General features: G+C 44.8%; 1 protein-coding gene across 1 annotated transcript in view; it reads right to left on the reverse strand.

Annotated features, from left to right (window-relative positions):
- Positions 1-16,972, reverse strand: part of LOC139970555 (phytanoyl-CoA dioxygenase, peroxisomal-like) — a 47,396-nt gene that overhangs the window by 25,244 nt on the left and 5,180 nt on the right. Inside the window, exons 5-7 of the mRNA XM_071976340.1 lie at positions 13,121-13,302; positions 10,933-11,082; positions 9,873-10,030 (exon numbers count right to left, since the gene is read on the reverse strand). Coding sequence (XP_071832441.1) covers positions 9,873-10,030; positions 10,933-11,082; positions 13,121-13,302 — 490 coding nt within the window. The remainder of the gene's footprint in view (positions 1-9,872; positions 10,031-10,932; positions 11,083-13,120; positions 13,303-16,972) is intronic.

Consider the following 16,972-nt stretch of genomic DNA (forward strand, 5'->3'; position numbering starts at 1 on the left):
TCCATACGGTGGCGCGATGGCACCGCGCACTGTACGAGCTGATGATCGAGACTCTCTTTTGCATCCGTGGTTCGAACCCCGGTGATGACGTCTTTTGCCGATCTTTTACAGCTCGTGCCTACACGGGGAGCTGTAAGTATTAGTTAATCCACCTAATATCTCAGTCCATACGGTGGCGCGATGGCTCCGCGCACTGTACGAGCTGATGATCGAGACTATCTTTTGCATCCGTTGTTCGAACCCCGGTGATGACGTCTTTTGCCGATCTTTTACAGTTCGTGACTGCACTGGGAGCTGTAAGTATTAGTTAATCCACCTAATATCTCAGTCCATACGGTGGCGCGATGGCTCCGCGCACTGTACGAGCTGATGATCGAGACTCTCTTTTGCATCCGTGGTTCGAACCCCGGTGATGACGTCTTTTGCCTATCTTTTACAGCTCGTGCCTGCACGGGGAGCTGTAAGTATTAGTTTATCCACCTAATATCTCAGTCCATACGGTGGCGCGATGGCTCCGCGCACTGTACGAGCTGATGATCGAGACTCTCTTTTGCATCCGTGGTTCGAACCCCGGTGATGACGTCTTTTGCCGAACTTTTACAGCTCGTGCCTACACGCGGAGCTGTAAGTATTAGTTAATCCACCTAATATCTCAGTCCATACGGTGGCGCGATGGCTCCGCGCACTGTACGAGCTGATTATCGAGACTCTCTTTTGCATCCGTGGTTCGAACCCCGGTGATGACGTCTTTTGCCGATCTTTTAAAGCAAGTGCCTACACGGGGAGCTGTAAGTATTAGTTAATCCGCCTAATATCTCAGTCCATACGGTGGCGCGATGGCTCCGCGCACTGTACGAGCTGATGATCGAGACTCTCTTTTGCATCCGTGGTTCGAACCCCGGTGATGACGTCTTTTGCCGATCTTTTACAGCTCGTGCCTGCACGGGGAGCTGTAAGTATTAGTTAATCCGCCTAATATCTCAGTCCATACGGTGGCGCGATGGCTCCGCGCACTGTACGAGCTGATGATCGAGACTCTCTTTTGCATCCGTGGTTCGAACCACGGGTGATGACGTCTTTTGCCGATCTTTTACAGCTCATGCCTACACGGGGAGCTGTAAGTATTAGTTAATCCACCTAATATCTCAGTCCATACGGTGGCGCGATGGCACCGCGCACTGTACGAGCTGATGATCGAGACTCTCTTTTGCATCCGTGGTTCGAACCCCGGTGATGACGTCTTTTGCCGATCTTTTACAGCTCGTGCCTACACGGGGAGCTGTAAGTATTAGTTAATCCACCTAATATCTCAGTCCATACGGTGGCGCGATGGCTCCGCGCACTGTACGAGCTGATGATCGAGACTATCTTTTGCATCCGTTGTTCGAACCCCGGTGATGACGTCTTTTGCCGATCTTTTACAGTTCGTGACTGCACTGGGAGCTGTAAGTATTAGTTAATCCACCTAATATCTCAGTCCATACGGTGGCGCGATGGCTCCGCGCACTGTACGAGCTGATGATCGAGACTCTCTTTTGCATCCGTGGTTCGAACCCCGGTGATGACGTCTTTTGCCTATCTTTTACAGCTCGTGCCTGCACGGGGAGCTGTAAGTATTAGTTTATCCACCTAATATCTCAGTCCATACGGTGGCGCGATGGCTCCGCGCACTGTACGAGCTGATGATCGAGACTCTCTTTTGCATCCGTGGTTCGAACCCCGGTGATGACGTCTTTTGCCGAACTTTTACAGCTCGTGCCTACACGCGGAGCTGTAAGTATTAGTTAATCCACCTAATATCTCAGTCCATACGGTGGCGCGATGGCTCCGCGCACTGTACGAGCTGATTATCGAGACTCTCTTTTGCATCCGTGGTTCGAACCCCGGTGATGACGTCTTTTGCCGATCTTTTAAAGCAAGTGCCTACACGGGGAGCTGTAAGTATTAGTTAATCCGCCTAATATCTCAGTCCATACGGTGGCGCGATGGCTCCGCGCACTGTACGAGCTGATGATCGAGACTCTCTTTTGCATCCGTGGTTCGAACCCCGGTGATGACGTCTTTTGCCGATCTTTTACAGCTCGTGCCTGCACGGGGAGCTGTAAGTATTAGTTAATCCGCCTAATATCTCAGTCCATACGGTGGCGCGATGGCTCCGCGCACTGTACGAGCTGATGATCGAGACTCTCTTTTGCATCCGTGGTTCGAACCCCGGGTGATGACGTCTTTTGCCGATCTTTAACAGTTCGTGACTGCACGGGGAGCTGTAAGTATTAGTTAATCCACCTAATATCTCAGTCCATACGGTGGCGCGATGGCTCCGCGCACTGTACGAGCTGATGATCGAGACTCTCTTTTGCATCCGTGGTTCGAACCCCGGGTGATGACGTCTTTTGCCGATCTTTTACAGCTCGTGCCTACACGGGGAGCTGTAAGTATTAGTTAATCCACCTAATATCTCAGTCCATACGGTGGCGCGATGGCTCCGCGCACTGTACGAGCTGATGATCGAGACTCTCTTTTGCATCCGTGGTTCGAACCCCGGTGATGACGTCTTTTGCCGATCTTTTACAGCTCGTGCCTACACGGGGAGCTGTAAGTATTAGTTAATCCACCTAATATCTCAGTCCATACGGTGGCGCGATGGCTCCGCGCACTGTACGAGCTGATGATCGAGACTCTCTTTTGCATCCGTGGTTCGAACCCCGGTGATGACGTCTTTTGCCGATCTTTTACAGCTCGTGCCTGCACGGGGAGCTGTAAGTATTAGTTAATCCACCTAATATCTCAGTCCATACGGTGGCGCGATGGCTCCGCGCACTGTACGAGCTGATGATCGAGACTCTCTTTTGCATCCGTGGTTCGAACCCCGGTGATGACGTCTTTTGCCGATCTTTTACAGCTCGTGTCTACACGGGGAGCTGTAAGTATTAGTTAATCCACCTAATATCTCAGTCCATACGGTGGCGCGATGGCTCCGCGCACTGTACGAGCTGATGATCGAGACTCTCTTTTGCATCCGTGGTTCGAACCCCGGTGATGACGTCTTTTGCCGATCTTTTACAGCTCGTGCCTACACGGGGAGCTGTAAGTATTAGTTAATCCACCTAATATCTCAGTCCATACGGTGGCGCGATGGCTCCGCGCACTGTACGAGCTGATGATCGAGACTCTCTTTTGCATCCGTGGTTCGAACCCCGGTGATGACGTCTTTTGCCGAACTTTTACAGCTCGTGCCTACACGCGGAGCTGTAAGTATTAGTTAATCCACCTAATATCTCAGTCCATACGGTGGCGCGATGGCTCCGCGCACTGTACGAGCTGATGATCGAGACTCTCTTTTGCATCCGTGGTTCGAACCCCGGTGATGACGTCTTTTGCCGATCTTTTAAAGCAAGTGCCTACACGGGGAGCTGTAAGTATTAGTTAATCCACCTAATATCTCAGTCCATACGGTGGCGCGATGGCTCCGCGCACTGTACGAGCTGATGATCGAGACTATCTTTTGCATCCGTGGTTCGAACCCCGGTGATGACGTCTTTTGCCGATCTTTTACAGCTCGTGCCTGCACGGGGAGCTGTAAGTATTAGTTAATCCACCTAATATCTCAGTCCATACGGTGGCGCGATGGCTCCGCGCACTGTACGAGCTGATGATCGAGACTCTCTTTTGCATCCGTGGTTCGAACCCTGGTGATGACGTCTTTTGCCGATCTTTTACAGCTCGTGTCTACACGGGGAGCTGTAAGTATTAGTTAATCCACCTAATATCTCAGTCCATACGGTGGCGCGATGGCTCCGCGCACTGTACGAGCTGATGATCGAGACTCTATTTTGCATCCGTGGTTCGAACCCCGGTGATGACGTCTTTTACAGCTCGTGCCTACACGGGGAGCTGTAAGTATTAGTTAATCCACCTAATATCTCAGTCCATACGGTGGCGCGATGGCTCCGCGCACTGTACGAGCTGATGATCGAGACTCTCTTTTGCATCCGTGGTTCGAACCCCGGTGATGACGTCTTTTGCCGATCTTTTACAGCTCGTGCCTGCACGGGGAGCTGTAAGTATTAGTTAATCCACCTAATATCTCAGTCCATACGGTGGCGCGATGGCTCCGCGCACTGTACGAGCTGATGATCGAGACTCTCTTTTGCATCCGTGGTTCGAACCCCGGGTGATGAAGTCTTTTGGCTATCTTTTACAACTCGTGCCTGCACGGGGAGCTGTAAGTATTAGTTTATCCACCTAATATCTCAGTCCATACGGTGGCGCGATGGCTCCGCGCACTGTACGAGCTGATGATCGAGACTCTCTTTTGCATCGGTGGTTCGAACCCCGGTGATGACGTCTTTTGCCGATCTTTTACAGCTCGTGCCTACACGGGGAGCTGTAAGTATTAGTTAATCCACCTAATATCTCAGTCCATACGGTGGCGCGATGGCTCCGCGCACTGTACGAGCTGATGATCGAGACTCTCTTTTGCATCCGTGGTTCGAACCCCGGTGATGACGTCTTTTGCCGATCTTTTACAACTCGTGCCTGCACGGGGAGCTGTAAGTATTAGTTTATCCACCTAATATCTCAGTCCATACGGTGGCGCGATGGCTCCGCGCACTGTACGAGCTGATGATCGAGACTCTCTTTTGCATCGGTGGTTCGAACCCCGGTGATGACGTCTTTTGCCGATCTTTTACAGCTCGTGCCTACACGGGGAGCTGTAAGTATTAGTTAATCCACCTAATATCTCAGTCCATACGGTGGCGCGATGGCTCCGCGCACTGTACGAGCTGATGATCGAGACTCTCTTTTGCATCCGTGGTTCGAACCCCGGTGATGACGTCTTTTGCCGATCTTTTACAGCTCGTGCCTACACGGGGAGCTGTAAGTATTAGTTAATCCACCTAATATCTCAGTCCATACGGTGGCGCGATGGCTCCGCGCACTGTACGAGCTGATGATCGAGACTCTCTTTTGCATCGGTGGTTCGAACCCCGGTGATGACGTCTTTTGCCGATCTTTTACAGCTCGTGCCTACACGGGGAGCTGTAAGTATTAGTTAATCCACCTAATATCTCAGTCCATACGGTGGCGCGATGGCTCCGCGCACTGTACGAGCTGATGATCGAGACTCTCTTTTGCATCCGTGGTTCGAACCCCGGTGATGACGTCTTTTGCCGATCTTTTACAGCAAGTGCCTACACGGGGAGCTGTAAGTATTAGTTAATCCACCTAATATCTCAGTCCTTACGGTGGCGCGATGGCTCCGCGCACTGTACGAGCTGATGATCGAGACTCTCTTTTGCATCCGTGGTTCGAACCCCGGTAATGACGTCTTTTGCCGATCTTTTACAGTTCGTGACTGCACGGGGAGCTGTAAGTATTAGTTAATCCACCTAATATCTCAGTCCATACGGTGCGCGATGGCTCCGCGCACTGTACGAGCTGATGATCGAGACTCTCTTTTGCATCCGTGGTTCGAACCACGGGTGATGACGTCTTTTGCCGATCTTTTACAGCTCATGCCTACACGGGGAGCTGTAAGTATTAGTTAATCCACCTAATATCTCAGTCCATACGGTGGCGCGATGGCACCGCGCACTGTACGAGCTGATGATCGAGACTCTCTTTTGCATCCGTGGTTCGAACCCCGGTGATGATGTCTTTTGCCGATCTTTTACAGCTCGTGCCTACACGGGGAGCTGTAAGTATTAGTTAATCCACCTAATATCTCAGTCCATACGGTGGCGCGATGGCTCCGCGCACTGTACGAGCTGATGATCGAGACTCTCTTTTGCATCCGTGGTTCGAACCCCGGTGATGACGTCTTTTGCCTATCTTTTACAGCTCGTGCCTACAAGGGGAGCTGTAAGTAATAGTTAATCCACCTAATATCTCAGTCCATACGGTGGCGCGATGGCTCCGCGCACTGTACGAGCTGATGATCGAGACTCTCTTTTGCATCCGTGGTTCGAACCCCGGTGATGACGTCTTTTGCCTATCTTTTACAGGAATTGCTTACACGCGGAGCTGTAAGTATTAGTTAATCCACCTAATATCTCAGTCCATACGGTGGCGCGATGGCTCCGCGCACTGTACGAGCTGATGATCGAGACTCTCTTTTGCATCCGTGGTTCGAACCCCGGTGATGACGTCTTTTGCCGATCTTTTACAGCAAGTGCCTACACGGGGAGCTGTAAGTATTAGTTAATCCACCTAATATCTCAGTCCATACGGTGGCACGATGGCTCCGCGCACTGTACGAGCTGATGATCGAGACTCTCTTTTGCATCCGTGGTTCGAACCCCGGTGATGACGTCTTTGCCGATCTTTTACAGCAAGTGCCTACACGGGGAGCTGTAAGTATTAGTTAATCCACCTAATATCTCAGTCCATACGGTGGCGCGATGGCTCCGCGCACTGTACGAGCTGATGATCGAGACTCTCTTTTGCATCCGTGGTTCGAACCCCGGTGATGACGTCTTTTGCCGAACTTTTACGGTTCGTGACTGCACGGGGAGCTGTAAGTATTAGTTAATCCACCTAATATCTCAGTCCATACGGTGGCGCGATGGCTCCGCGCACTGTACGAGCTGATGATCGAGACTCTCTTTTGCATCCGTGGTTCGAACCCCGGTTGATGACATCTTTTGCCGAACTTTTACAGCTCGTGCCTACACGGGGAGCTGTAAGTATTAGTTAATCCACCTAATATCTCAGTCCATACGGTGGCGCGATGGCTCCGCGCACTGTACGAGCTGATGATCGAGACTCTCTTTTGCATCCGTGGTTCGAACCCCGGTGATGACGTCTTTTGCCGATCTTTTACAGCAAGTGCCTACACGGGGAGCTGTAAGTATTAGTTAATCCACCTAATATCTCAGTCCATACGGTGGCGCGATGGCTCCGCGCACTGTACGAGCTGATGATCGAGACTCTCTTTTGCATCCGTGGTTCGAACCCCGGTGATGACGTCTTTTGCCGATCTTTTACAGTTCGTGACTGCACGGGGAGCTGTAAGTATTAGTTAATCAACCTAATATCTCAGTCCATACGGTGGCGCGATGGCTCCGCGCACTGTACGAGCTGATGATCGAGACTCTCTTTTGCATCCGTGGTTCGAACCCCGGTGATGACGTCTTTTGCCGATCTTTTACAGCAAGTGCCTACACGGGGAGCTGTAAGTATTAGTTAATCCACCTAATATCTCAGTCCATACGGTGGCGCGATGGCTCCGCGCACTGTACGAGCTGATGATCGAGACTCTCTTTTGCATCCGTGGTTCGAACCCCGGTGATGACGTCTTTTGCCTATCTTTTACAGCAATTGCCTACACGGGGAGCTGTAAGTATTAGTTAATCCACCTAATATCTCAGTCCATACGGTGGCGCGATGGCTCCGCGCACTGTACGAGCTGATGATCGAGACTCTCTTTTGCATCCGTGGTTCGAATCCCGGTGATGACGTCTTTTGCCGATCTTTTACAGCAAGTGCCTACACGGGGAGCTGTAAGTATTAGTTAATCCACCTAATATCTCAGTCCATACGGTGGCGCGATGGCTCCGCGCACTGTACGAGCTGATGATCGAGACTCTCTTTTGCATCCGTGGTTCGAACCCCGGTGATGACGTCTTTGCCGATCTTTTACAGCAAGTGCCTACACGGGGAGCTGTAAGTATTAGTTAATCCACCTAATATCTCAGTCCATACGGTGGCGCGATGGCTCCGCGCACTGTACGAGCTGATGATCGAGACTCTCTTTTGCATCCCTGGTTCGAACCCCGGTGATGACGTCTTTTGCCGAACTTTTACGGTTCGTGACTGCACGGGGAGCTGTAAGTATTAGTTAATCAACCTAATATCTCAGTCCATACGGTGGCGCGATGGCTCCGCGCACTGTACGAGCTGATGATCGAGACTCTCTTTTGCATCCGTGGTTCGAACCCCGGTTGATGACGTCTTTTGCCGAACTTTTACAGCTCGTGCCTACACGGGGAGCTGTAAGTATTAGTTAATCCACCTAATATCTCAGTCCATACGGTGGCGCGATGGCTCCGCGCACTGTACGAGCTGATGATCGAGACTCTCTTTTGCATCCGTGGTTCGAACCCCGGTGATGACGTCTTTTGCCGATCTTTTACAGCAAGTGCCTACACGGGGAGCTGTAAGTATTAGTTAATCCACCTAATATCTCAGTCCATACGGTGGCGCGATGGCTCCGCGCACTGTACGAGCTGATGATCGAGACTCTCTTTTGCATCCGTGGTTCGAACCCCGGTGATGACGTCTTTTGCCGATCTTTTACAGCAAGTGACTGCACGGGGAGCTGTAAGTATTAGTTAATCCACCTAATATCTCAGTCCATACGGTGGCGCGATGGCTCCGCGCACTGTACGAGCTGATGATCGAGACTCTCTTTTGCATCCGTGGTTCGAACCCCGGTAATGACGTCTTTTGCCGATCTTTTACAGTTCGTGACTGCACGGGGAGCTGTAAGTATTAGTTAATCCACCTAATATCTCAGTCCATACGGTGGCGCGATGGCTCCGCGCACTGTACGATCTGATGATCGAGACTCTCTTTTGCATCCGTGGTTCGAACCCCGGGTGATGACGTCTTTTGCCGATCTTTTACAGCTCGTGCCTACACGGGGAGCTGTAAGTATTAGTTAATCCACCTAATATCTCAGTCCATACGGTGGCGCGATGGCTCCGCGCACTGTACGAGCTGATGATCGTGACTCTCTTTTGCATCCGTGGTTCGAACCCCGGTGATGACGTCTTTTGCCGATCTTTTACAGCTCGTGCCTACACGGGGAGCTGTAAGTATTAGTTAATCCACCTAATCTCTCAGTCCATACGGTGGCGCGATGGCTCCGCGCACTGTACGAGCTGATGATCGAGACTCTCTTTTGCATCCGTGGTTCGAACCCCGGGTGATGACGTCTTTTGCCGATCTTTTACAGCTCGTGCCTACACGCGGAGCTGTAAGTATTAGTTAATCCACCTAATATCTCAGTCCATACGGTGGCGCGATGGCTCCGCGCATTGTACGAGCTGATGATCGAGACTCTCTTTTGCATCCGTGGTTCGAACCCCGGTAATGACGTCTTTTGCCGATCTTTTACAGTTCGTGACTGCACGGGGAGCTGTAAGTATTAGTTAATCCACCTAATATCTCAGTCCATACGGTGGCGCGATGGCTCCGCGCACTGTACGATCTGATGATCGAGACTCTCTTTTGCATCCGTGGTTCGAACCCCGGGTGATGACGTCTTTTGCCGATCTTTTACAGCTCGTGCCTACACGGGGAGCTGTAAGTATTAGTTAATCCACCTAATATCTCAGTCCATACGGTGGCGCGATGGCTCCGCGCACTGTACGAGCTGATGATCGTGACTCTCTTTTGCATCCGTGGTTCGAACCCCGGTGATGACGTCTTTTGCCGATCTTTTACAGCCCGTGCCTACACGGGGAGCTGTAAGTATTAGTTAATCCACCTAATCTCTCAGTCCATACGGTGGCGCGATGGCTCCGCGCACTGTACGAGCTGATGATCGAGACTCTCTTTTGCATCCGTGGTTCGAACCCCGGGTGATGACGTCTTTTGCCGATCTTTTACAGCTCGTGCCTACACGCGGAGCTGTAAGTATTAGTTAATCCACCTAATATCTCAGTCCATACGGTGGCGCGATGGCTCCGCGCACTGTACGAGCTGATTATCGAGACTCTCTTTTGCATCCGTGGTTCGAACCCCGGTGATGACGTCTTTTGCCGATCTTTTAAAGCAAGTGCCTACACGGGGAGCTGTAAGTATTAGTTAATCCGCCTAATATCTCAGTCCATACGGTGGCGCGATGGCTCCGCGCACTGTACGAGCTGATGATCGAGACTCTCTTTTGCATCGGTGGTTCGAACCCCGGTGATGACGTCTTTTGCCGATCTTTTACAGCTCGTGCCTGCACCTTCTCCTGGTTAGTTCCTCTCACATCGATGTAGGAACAGTCTGAGGAAGCATAGTGGCATGAGATTGCCTATAAAGAAAAATTCAAAATTTAGCGATTTTCGTAAATATTATCAACACGACATCACTTCCATATGCAAGAAAGCCATTACATCTCAATTCTCTGGTACTCACCTTTTGTTGTTTTGTAAATCACTATAATTACGGACAATTCGTAACAATACCTCTTCTTTTCTGCATGCTGGGCTTATAAATCAACCCGCCTTTGTGACAAGCACAAACACATACTGCTCTTGTTTAGCATAACTTTCGTCAGAACCACTTTAAAGCAGAACAGTGCAGAGCCTCATTAGACATGGCAGTATAATCACAAACTGCAGACACTAGATCAGATGTTTTAATTCATTATTATATCCTCAGGCCAACACCAACCAATGGAAATTTACAGTAAAGACATAAGAAATGACAACAAATTAACTGCTTTTTTTAACATTTTAGATTCTATTAACATGTTTGCTAAATATGTATGGGTTTAGCAATAACTACAGCTGAATTTTCCATTTGTGTTGTAACTTTGCCACACTCTGACCATGTCATATTATATTTGCAGACACTGATCAATTTAACTAATTAAGAAAGGGGAATGCATGGCTACTGCCAAATGGCTGTTGCTAGGTAGCTAGTTATTACAGTAATTGTTTAGTCCAACATAGACAAATTTGTGTTCCACAAAATTTACTGCAATCTGAAATGGTAAAACCAAAAACAACTTCTTTTGAAAAAGAACCATTTTGAGGTATGAAGCATCTGTTGTGATAATTATCCTTGATTATCTTATATTATATTTTAAGCTAATGACTTTGAATTGCATGTATTACCCTTGTCAGTATATCTTAAACTTAACCTAGAGTTGATACAGCTTACTGTTAAGGAACAACTGATGTTTATGTTCCAGTTGTAGTTTTAACTCACCTTTCTGAATCCACTTGTCTTGTTGGATCCTGAACCATGGATCAAGAGCGGGTGAAAGAATACAGTGTCACCTTTCTCCATTTCCAAATGAACTCTTGGCATGCTGGGATCAAAACTCTGAGTGCCGTGGTAAAGCTTATTCACTCCCATCTGATTGAAGATCAATGACAAAACGTATAGTGAAATAGTTGAACAAGTTAATACTGATAAATTAATACTGATAATACTTTTAAACTCACTGATTCTTTTAAGCGAATTTTGACTAACTTTTCTTCAGGAAGGACTTCAGGAAGGACATGACTAACTTTTCTTCTGTCCCCCTCCTTCTCCCCTTGTTTCCCCCCCCCCCATCACTCCTCTTCTCATAGCTCTCTTCCACCCTTTTTTCTCCACACCTTTCTGTCTTTGTCCCTCCACTGTTTATCTCCTACTTCTCCTCTTCCCCTGTTGGTTTCTTTCTTTCTTTTCTCCATCCCTTGTCTACTAATCCCCTTACATCTATCTCTTTGTAATCACCATGCTCATTAACCTGTCTGTATTCTGTGTGTGTTTTTGTCCCTCCTGTTACTGTTACTTGTCATTTAGCCTTTGCAGAAGATCCTGCTAGGATCAAAACGTCAGGCCAACTAACTTTTACACAAGCGAATTATATGTTAGATACTAAGATAATTAGGTCATTTGGGAATTTTTTCGTATACCAACTTAGGTATAATTTTGGGGAATGTTTAGTTATCACATTTGTGTATAATGTTCTTCAGTTTATCTGCTTTAATACAAACAGCCTGAACTACATTAGTGACCCTGCTAAAAAGGAAAAAAATGCAGTAGCTGCAATTGTGCCTATCAAACAGGGCAACAGTGCCTATTGGCAACAATGTCCATCAAACAGGTCAACAGTGCCTTCTGGCAACAGTACCTATCAAACAGCTGCAACACCCCTTCAGCAAGGCTAAATCAATATCAAAGGCAACAGTGCCTATTGTATGAAACTGCACACCACAATAAAATGATATCCTTCTCAGCCTGGCTGCATGATGTTGCAGCCCATCCCCCCTCGCCTACCCCAGCATCCTACTTTTGACATGGTGCTTTACAGAAATCCATTTTGCATTCACACTGGTAAGAATAAACACAATTCAGTAATAGGTTATTTGCAGGGAATAATTTATCCATTATAGCATCACAACGTACTATGCAAGCAAAACTAACAAATTGCGATACAAGTGCTAAGTCGTATGTGAGTTTTGACACACAGGAACTATAGCATTTTATATGAGAGAGTCTAACTGCCTTCAAAATTGCTACGCAAAACCTGAAGATATCAACTTGGACTTTGACACAACAGTCCAGGTAAATTTCTACTTGAAATAGTGACTGTTAGTTGGAACAGTCAACAAACTACTGTAATTAGTTTTACTGTGAACCAACCCACGTTTGTTTAGCAGATCGACATGTAAAGAAATTGACAAATCTAACAAATGAGGATTTCAATGTGATAATATTTCAATGATTGAACACTTGCTACCAAAGAATAATACATCTTTCTTCTGAAAGACTCAACCATTCAATATATTTATTTTTCAAAACTACAGAAGGTCATCAAATACCACTCCTGCAGCCCTGCTAATGGCTCCAGAGAAAGAATCAATGTATCACTCTGGAATGTCTTGCAGCACTCTAAATTTGCTGAAACAAGACTTGGGCACCAATCTATCCACATCATACACAATGCAATCGGTTCCAATCATGAATTTTCTGCACTCATGTAACCTTTTCCACGAAACATTTCTGCATGTTGTGACCCAAAAAAACCCCCCAAACAAATGGTTCCTTTACAACTTATTAAACTTGAAATCTGACTCAAGAGCCAGTACATGTAATATCCTTGGTTAAGTCAACATTTAAACCTCATCACAAACTTGTTCAGACACTTTTCAAACACAAATACTAAAATAATAGATATTTTCACCAAACAAATAAAAATTAGAAAATTGCATTTCACATAAATGACGGGAGAAAAAATTTACCAAAAAAAAACCTTTTCAGATTTCTATGTAAAAGTCAGGAATTTTCTAATCCAATTTTCCTTCCCACTTTACGTTTCTTATCTAGCCAAGTCCATAAATAACATCTTCCTTGTTTCCCAGAGAAGGACATAACAAGGGATGCTGAATATATATGTACACACCTCCCAGTCTGGATACCCATGGTCCAAGAGATCCCCTTTGTGACTGCCAGGGACCACCACAAGGCACCCATTGGCACGATTGACTTTCTCCATGGCTGTCCATGATGCAACAATATTTTCTGCTGGCCTGAAGGGAAAGTAGTACAGGTCTTGGTGCAATGGATGACGAGAGGTCAAGGTACCTGTCAATAAATCAAACGCATTATGTGTAAGATGTTAACCCTTTATTTTCTTCTGACAGAGATATAGGGACATTGAAAAAGTCTCACAAGGATAAATAAAATTACAATGGTGTACAATTATATATATAAAAATATTTTCACCTTTGTTTTCTTCACTGACAATTGGGTTTTTTACAATGCAATTAACACCAATTGCAAACAAACTTTCTAATATAAATATCAGGGCCAAAAAATTTAGTGTTTGCTGATTTATACCCAATATAGAGTGACCATATGTTTTCTTTTCCTTTATTTAATCAAGTTCTACAAGTCCAGCCTCTGACCATGCAAACCAGCGTTCGCATTAAGACGCGCTATTGTGGGATTCCCGCCATTTATCTAGAGGGTCCTGCAAAAATATTTTTTCCGGGGGAAATTTCCCGCAACAATTCCTGGTAGTTCCCGCAACTTCCATTACTGTAGTTACAAAACCTGCCAATAAAATGCTGGATACTATAAAGTTTTGTTAACTCCTGTAAGGAGTAATCTGATTGGTCATATCTTTCCAAAAAGAAAACACTGGCATTGTTAGTGCGGCACTGCACAGTGTGTATGGCCGCAATGGTCGACCATGTGTACCGCACTGAATGCACTATATGTGCGCTAAATCTTGGTATGGGCATATGTACGTATACATCTACTGTAACTTACTAACATCATGACATCCCCCCCCCCCAAAAAAAAAATGAAAAAAATGCAAATCCCAGCAAAGTTTGATAATCCAGCCTAAAAAAAATTGACTGAGGGGATTTCCCCACTTTTTCAAATTCCTAGCGCAAACATTGATGCAAACTGAATGATCTTCAAATGTACTATTAGTCTGGGGCATTAATGTTAAACCTAGATGTTTAAAACATTGAAAATCATGATAACTCATGTTAAATTATGTTACTTTCCAACAAACACTCCATTCTAAATAGGGTAAAAAAAATATCGTTTGCTTATTACATGACATGCAATGACTTTAAGTAAACTACACTTTTACTATAGCCAAGTACTTTAACTATGTTCAATGATTTTGCAAAGTCAAGTCTCTGACTGTGCAAAATGGATGACCTTCAAATATACTGTTAGTCTTTTATGTTAGTGTTTACCATAGATGTTGATAATGTTGACAAAGTATGTTGCAATAATTTTCCAAACAAAGACACCCTTCCCAAGGTACCGTAGCGACTTAAGGCTAATTAAGTTACTAATAAGCTACTGTAGTGAGTTGAAAATAGGTCCTTAGTACAATCATGTTATTGTTCTTCTGCAATTGACTGGCTCATGAATTATTCATAGCTTGGTCCACATGGGCAGCATGTGGTCAACAGCATCTCTTTGTCTATAACCTCACTTTCCCTGATTTTGTTAATGTAGATACATCTTTAAGCTAAAGTAGTGCTGCTTAAATTTCATCCTGTAAGTCTGTTTTATTATTGATTCTTACTTTTCTTATGTATACATGTTTAAAATACTTATAATTTGGTGCTATAGTCAATTCTCTGAAGTAATATGGGGTTTGGATGTAATTATTAAGAATATCCATGCGCTTGTTAGCCTGAGTTTATGCTAATGCACCCTCCTGGCTTGGCGTGGGTAGAGTTGCATGTGGGAATTTCAAGGAGCATGATCTTTATTAGAAAAAGAGAAGAAAAGTTGTCCGTTTCCAGTATAAAACGATGATAAAGAGTTAATTTTGGTTCAGTTTGGTGAGTAAATTCTAATATTGTCACACCTGTTTCTTTAGTTGTTGTTTTGGTTAAAAATGAGGCTATAAGATATTGATTGAAATTATGTATAATCACGATATTGTTTAAGTGCAAATTGGTCACTTAAATAGTGTGGGGGATCAGTTCCACGAAATTTAACGTTACAAAGTTAAGAGTTTCTATTTGTATGAAATTTCGATGTGATTTATTCAGCTTCATATTACAGCATGTGAGCACTCAATTTATATCTTATGTAAGCTTAATTTTATATTTTATTTATCCATATTCCATGTTACAAATTCAGTGTGTGTAATTGATAATTTCATCAATTCTTGGAGGGCCTAGGTTACACTTTTTGGCAAGAATCAGAGGGATAAGCCTAGACTGTTCACATTGTGGTTATATAGGCATGGTAGGGAGTAATTGTACTGATCATTCAGCAGTGTTTCTTTCTGTGTTATTAATATTTTACTGTTAATATGTTGAACCTCAGTAAAAGAATAATGTAAGATTAAGATGATTGTCACAATATGTATTTAAGGATCAGTGCATATTACAATTCTGTATAGCGACGTAACACTGGTTATAAGGATATTGCAGTGGCTTATATCTTTATAGTTATAAATGTTCTCTTGTTCATTGTTTGTTGTTTATATGATTTAAGTGATAAGGTTTACAATGGTCAGTAACTCATTGTTCACCATTTTTTAATTGTGTTTTATGAACCGTATATCATTAGCTGTATGTTGGTTTTATTAATTCAGGCTACTCGGTTGTGCGATGGTGAAGGTCTATCTACGAGGGCACAACTTGTAATTGACATATTTGGCTTGGTGAGTAGGTACAGAGAGTCAAGCAGTTTGTACAGTTAAAGGAGTTGTTGTTATTCTGTTCCATTTTAATGTTGATATTTTGTTTTCTGATTTGATCTGGTTGTCTTATTTCACCTAGAGCTGGTTTAACAAGAGAGATTATCATTCCATAATTCACCTTCTGTATTAAAGAGTATCTGTTGGGAATGTATTTCAGCTTTTAATAGTAGCTTGTTATCCTTTATTAGTTTGTGTTGTTGAGATATTAGATTTCTGAGATTATGCAAGGTTGGTAAAATGTCATTTAGACTACGAGTTTCAGTTCACTACGAATGTGTTCCTGTTTTGTATTTATCTCTGTAACACTAAGATGGTTGTTGTGTTGTCATAGTTTGTGATATAGTTGATTACATTGATTACTTTTCTTTATGATTTTATAAGCAAACATCACCGTAGGGTTGTGTGAATTGTGCTAGGTTTTCTGAGGATATGTATGTGTTATTTAATCAAGTTATATCTCATACCATGGTATTATAGTGTTTTCAACTTATGGTAACTGCCAGTCCCATCGTTTATCTAGGAGTAAGACAATTCTATTAAACACACCAATATCTGGTTAACTTTAACTCAGATAGTACTATACTTTGTTCAAACACAAATTATTGTATCAAGATTGTTTATATCAGCTACTTGGATGATTTCCAACATTTAGGTATTATAAAAAAAAGACTTGGAAATTAATCTAATTTTGATCAAATGCTTTTACAATTTAAGTGAACTAAAAAATTGTATAATTTCTGCTTTCCTGATTGATTATCCATAAAAGAACAAGGAAGTATGAACACAACAAACAAAATATTCAACAATGGCTACCAAATCAGTAAGCTGGCTGTAATGCTTTGAGAAGAAAATGATAATCAAACTCAGGACAAAAAACAAGGCTGTAATAGGCTCACCCATCAGTATCAAAGAAGATGATTTAAGAAAAAGACAATGGATTTTGTTTACACTTCTTAGGGGTGGGGGGGGGGGGAGGGAGGGAATTGATAAGGTATCAAACTTGAAAGCAGCCCGTGTTTTTCGTAGTCACATTCCACTTCTCATTAGGTAGAAAGGGCACTTGAA

Source organism: Apostichopus japonicus, chromosome 8 (genome assembly GCF_037975245.1).
Source record: "Apostichopus japonicus isolate 1M-3 chromosome 8, ASM3797524v1, whole genome shotgun sequence".
NCBI lineage: Eukaryota > Metazoa > Echinodermata > Holothuroidea > Aspidochirotida > Stichopodidae > Apostichopus > Apostichopus japonicus.